The following is a 3,762-nucleotide window of genomic DNA, read 5'->3' on the forward strand; positions in this document are numbered from 1 at the left end:
CTTTGCGATGTTGCGGTGTGAGGGTTGGTTGTCGGATCACGTGTTTTTAGGATTGCATGCTCTGTGTGTAGTCTACCTATGGTTGATTTGTATTGGTTTTCCGTTTAATTAACTGAGCAATACTCTTCTGCTTAATTAATCTATGAGGCAAATTTTTTGACTCCGTTTCGAGAAAAAAGCAACTCCAATGCCCCGGTCCAAACGGACGGCACATTTGTCCGTTTGTATCGGCCACACTCCTTTTGTTATGGGTCAGCAATGCGCTCAACACGCCGACCCATATTTACCGGCGTGGCCGGCTGGCCTCCATTTTCAATGAACACTTTGCATATTTCACAAGCAAATATATAGTTTCACGGAGATACATAGTTTTCACAACCAAATGTAAAGCATAGTTTTACAAACCCGAATATAAATTAAATTGTTCTCACATAGTTTTACAAGCCAAATAAAAAGGATACATCTATTGATTGTCAACATGAGCCCATATATACTCGACCAAATCATTTTGCAGCTGCATGTGAGTTTCCCTATCACGCATTCCATGGTGAACTGTTCAAACGTTGCCGCTCCTCCATACTCAGGCACAACATTCTCATCCTGAAACTGAAACCCTTGATCGTAGATATGTTCCGGACGATCATCTTTTACGATCATATTGTGCATGATCACACAAGCAGTAATCACCTCCCACAGCTTCTTCGTGCTTCAAGTCCTATCAGGATACCAAACAATGCCCCATCGAGATTGTAAAACACCGAAGGCACGCTCAACGTCCTTCCTAGCACTCTCTTGCTCTTGGACGAATCTTTTCCTCTTCTCTCCGACAGGGTTGGGGATTGTCTTCACAATAGTGATTCACTGAGGATAGATACCGTCACCTAGGTAGTATCATTTGTCGTAGTTGTGGCCGTTGATGGTAACATTCACCGGTGGGATGTTCCCTTCGGCAAGCCTTGCAAACACCGGCGAGCGTTGAAGCATTTTGATATCATTGTGTGATCCGGCCATGCCGAAGAAAGAGTGCCAGATCCAGAGATCTTGAGATGCCACGGCCTCAAATATGATAGTGCAAGCCCTGACATGGCCCTTATACTGCCCTTGACAAGTAGAAGGGCAGTTCTTCCACTCCCAGTGCATGCAGTCTATGCTGCCAAGCATCCCTGGAAAAGCCCCTGCTGGCATTCATCGCCAACAAGCAGGCTGTATCTTGAGGAGTCGGCTCTCTCAAGTACTCAGGGCCAAACACAGCAATCACAGCTTTCCAGAACTTGTACATGAAGTAGGCATGTAGACTCGCTCATACGGATGTACTCGTCAATGAGATCACCGGGCACTTCTATGCAAGCATCCGGACAACTGCAGTGCATTCCTGATAAGAGGAGAAGTCAATCTTTCCAAGGGCATCCTCTTTGCACTTGAAATAGTCATCGTAGCCGACCACCACCTCTGTAATACGGTTGAAAAGATGCCTACTCATACGAAAACGGCGGCGGGGACAAGAAGGCGTGCAAAATTTAGAGTCGATTAAGACTTAGTAGCAAGACTGGTCTGAAAATTTACCGGTGGCAAAAAGACGAATTAAAATCTTATGTATAAAAGTAACGGTTCAGATGTATTGTAGGTTGGACTGTATTTTCTTCGTCATAGATATATTTTTTGGCATTTTTTCATGATACTTCACACATGAGTTGATTGGACACGCGGGGTTTGATATTCCAAGATTTCAGTTTTTTTTTTAATTTGAAACTCGTATAGGGGGTGGAGCGCCCGGTTGCTCCTGTGTATTGCCCCCCAAATCGACCCTTATGATTACGTACTTCTTGCCGCCGTGCTGTTATCCAACGGTGCTTGTTTTTTTCCACCGGTGTTTGATACCGCGCGGTCCGCCCGACGCGAGCTTCGTCGCGGCTTCCTTGGCCCCGACGTAAACGCAAACGCCGGGCCTTGCTGTCGCCACGCCACGCCGGGTCGCGCTCCGGTGCCGCCCCTGGCTTCCCGCCTATAAAACCAGTGGCCGGCCACTGCCACCATTTGTCCATTGCCAGTAGCCACAGAATCCATCGCCAGATACACAGTACACGACGCACGCCGGCACGACGCACGCCGGCCGTTCCATTTCGCTCCGCCCTCCCGCCTTGTCCCGTTGCTGAGTTCGCGTCGGCTCGTCCGGAGCAGTTCGCCGCCGCTCAAGGACCCTCCCCGGTCACTCGCCGCCATGAAGGTGCGTGCGTGGTTGCTTGCACCCGATCGATCGAGCTGAGGGGTTAATTTGGTTCCTGTTTTCTGGTTCTTGGTTGCTGATTTTGTTATCTTGTCTGATGGCTACAGAAGGTTGTGGTGAAGCTGGCCGTGAACGACGACAGGCAGAAGGCCAAGGCGCTCAAGGCAGTCTCCGGTCTCCACGGTACCCCTCTCATCCCAGCTTCCCCCCCTCCGTTTCCGTTTCCTCTTGCTCTGCTTCGCCTGGACAGTAATTATGTGCAGAATTGAAGGCCAGAATCCTCATACATACTATCTGAATTTCAATTACCACAGGCATCGACCAGCTGGGCGTGGACATGAAGGAGCAGAAGATGACCGTCGTGGGCACCGTCGACCCCGTCGCCGTCGTCGGCAAGCTGCGCAAGCTCTTCCCCGGCGCGCAGATCGTCTCCGTCGGCCCGGCCAAGGAGGAGAAGAAGGACGACAAGAAGGACGGCGGCGGCGACAAGAAGCCCGCCGGGGACAAGAAGGACGGCGACAAGAAGGACGGCGGCGACAAGAAAGACGGGGACAAGAAGGACGGCGACAAGAAGCAGCAGGAGGCGAAGCCGGCCGTGCCGGTGTACCCGCCCTACTGGTACCCGATGCCGCCGCAGCCGCGCTACATCGTCCACAGCGCCGAGGAGGACCCCAACTCGTGCGTCATCTGCTGATCGACGCCCACGCGCCGCCGCCGCCCATCTTCCCCTGTACATTTCGTCGCTGTCCTGCCTGTCTTCCTCTGCCGCCGCCGCTGCCGGTGGTTGGCGATTGCCGTACTCACCAGCCCACCTGCCGCAGCGATCGACGGCGTGCGTTACACTTGCGTATACGACCGAGTAATTACCAGTTGCGTTGCATCGATAGGTGCTGTTTGGCTTATTTTCGGCAAGATGTCGACCGATCGGGATGCTAGTTGTAGTAGTACTACCACATCTGCATGCATCTGCTGATCAGTTTGTAGAGTGAGAAGAGCTATATATAAAGAGAAAGAACTTTTGATGGTATCTGAATTTCAGAAAATGCTGCCCAACTGGTCTGAAAAGTACTTATGCTTGTTCTCCTGATGGAAAACTATACTACCTCCGTCTAGGTGAATAAGTCATCGGAACTGATGTGCGAACGACACAGCCTTGCACGACAGCAGGACGATGCCCGATCCAGCCGTCGACTTCACTTTACTAATATGCGTAGACGGACTGATATAGGCTGTCGTTCACACATCGTCTGAACATCATCGTGTGCATAGCAGCACTCATAAGTCATTCGCGTAGTTCTAGGTCATCGATTTGAGAAATTAAATATGTGTTATATGTCGTGAAAAGTATATCACTAGATTTCTACAAGGATGTAGTTTCTAAATATTTTTTTATCACATATAATACATATTTAGATGGTTAAATCGTTAACCTAGAACTACGTGAATGACTTATTCACTGAAACTGAGGTAGTAGTGTAAATCAGCACTAAAACCATCGCGATTCACGTCATAGGTAAATTCAGCACAGCTGAATCATG

General features: G+C 49.8%; 1 protein-coding gene across 1 annotated transcript; it reads left to right on the forward strand.

The window, feature by feature from the left end:
- The first annotated feature begins 2,042 nt into the window (after positions 1–2,042).
- LOC119368768 (heavy metal-associated isoprenylated plant protein 39-like) lies at positions 2,043–3,251 on the forward strand. Its single transcript, XM_037633927.1, has 3 exons — positions 2,043–2,224; positions 2,332–2,407; positions 2,539–3,251. The coding sequence occupies exons 1-3, from the start codon at positions 2,219–2,221 to the stop codon at positions 2,916–2,918; spliced, it is 462 nt and encodes a 153-aa protein (XP_037489824.1). The 5' UTR covers positions 2,043–2,218; the 3' UTR covers positions 2,919–3,251.
- The last annotated feature ends 511 nt before the right edge of the window (positions 3,252–3,762 follow it).

The sequence above is a fragment of the Triticum dicoccoides genome, chromosome 2B (assembly GCF_002162155.2).
Source record: "Triticum dicoccoides isolate Atlit2015 ecotype Zavitan chromosome 2B, WEW_v2.0, whole genome shotgun sequence".
In the NCBI taxonomy this organism is placed as follows: Eukaryota; Viridiplantae; Streptophyta; class Magnoliopsida; order Poales; family Poaceae; genus Triticum; species Triticum dicoccoides.

Coding starts and splice junctions, on each gene's coding strand:
- LOC119368768 (XM_037633927.1), top strand. Junction 2,408..2,538: donor GGCAGTCTCCGGTCTCCACG/GTACCCCTCTCA, acceptor CAATTACCACAG/GCATCGACCAGCTGGGCGTG.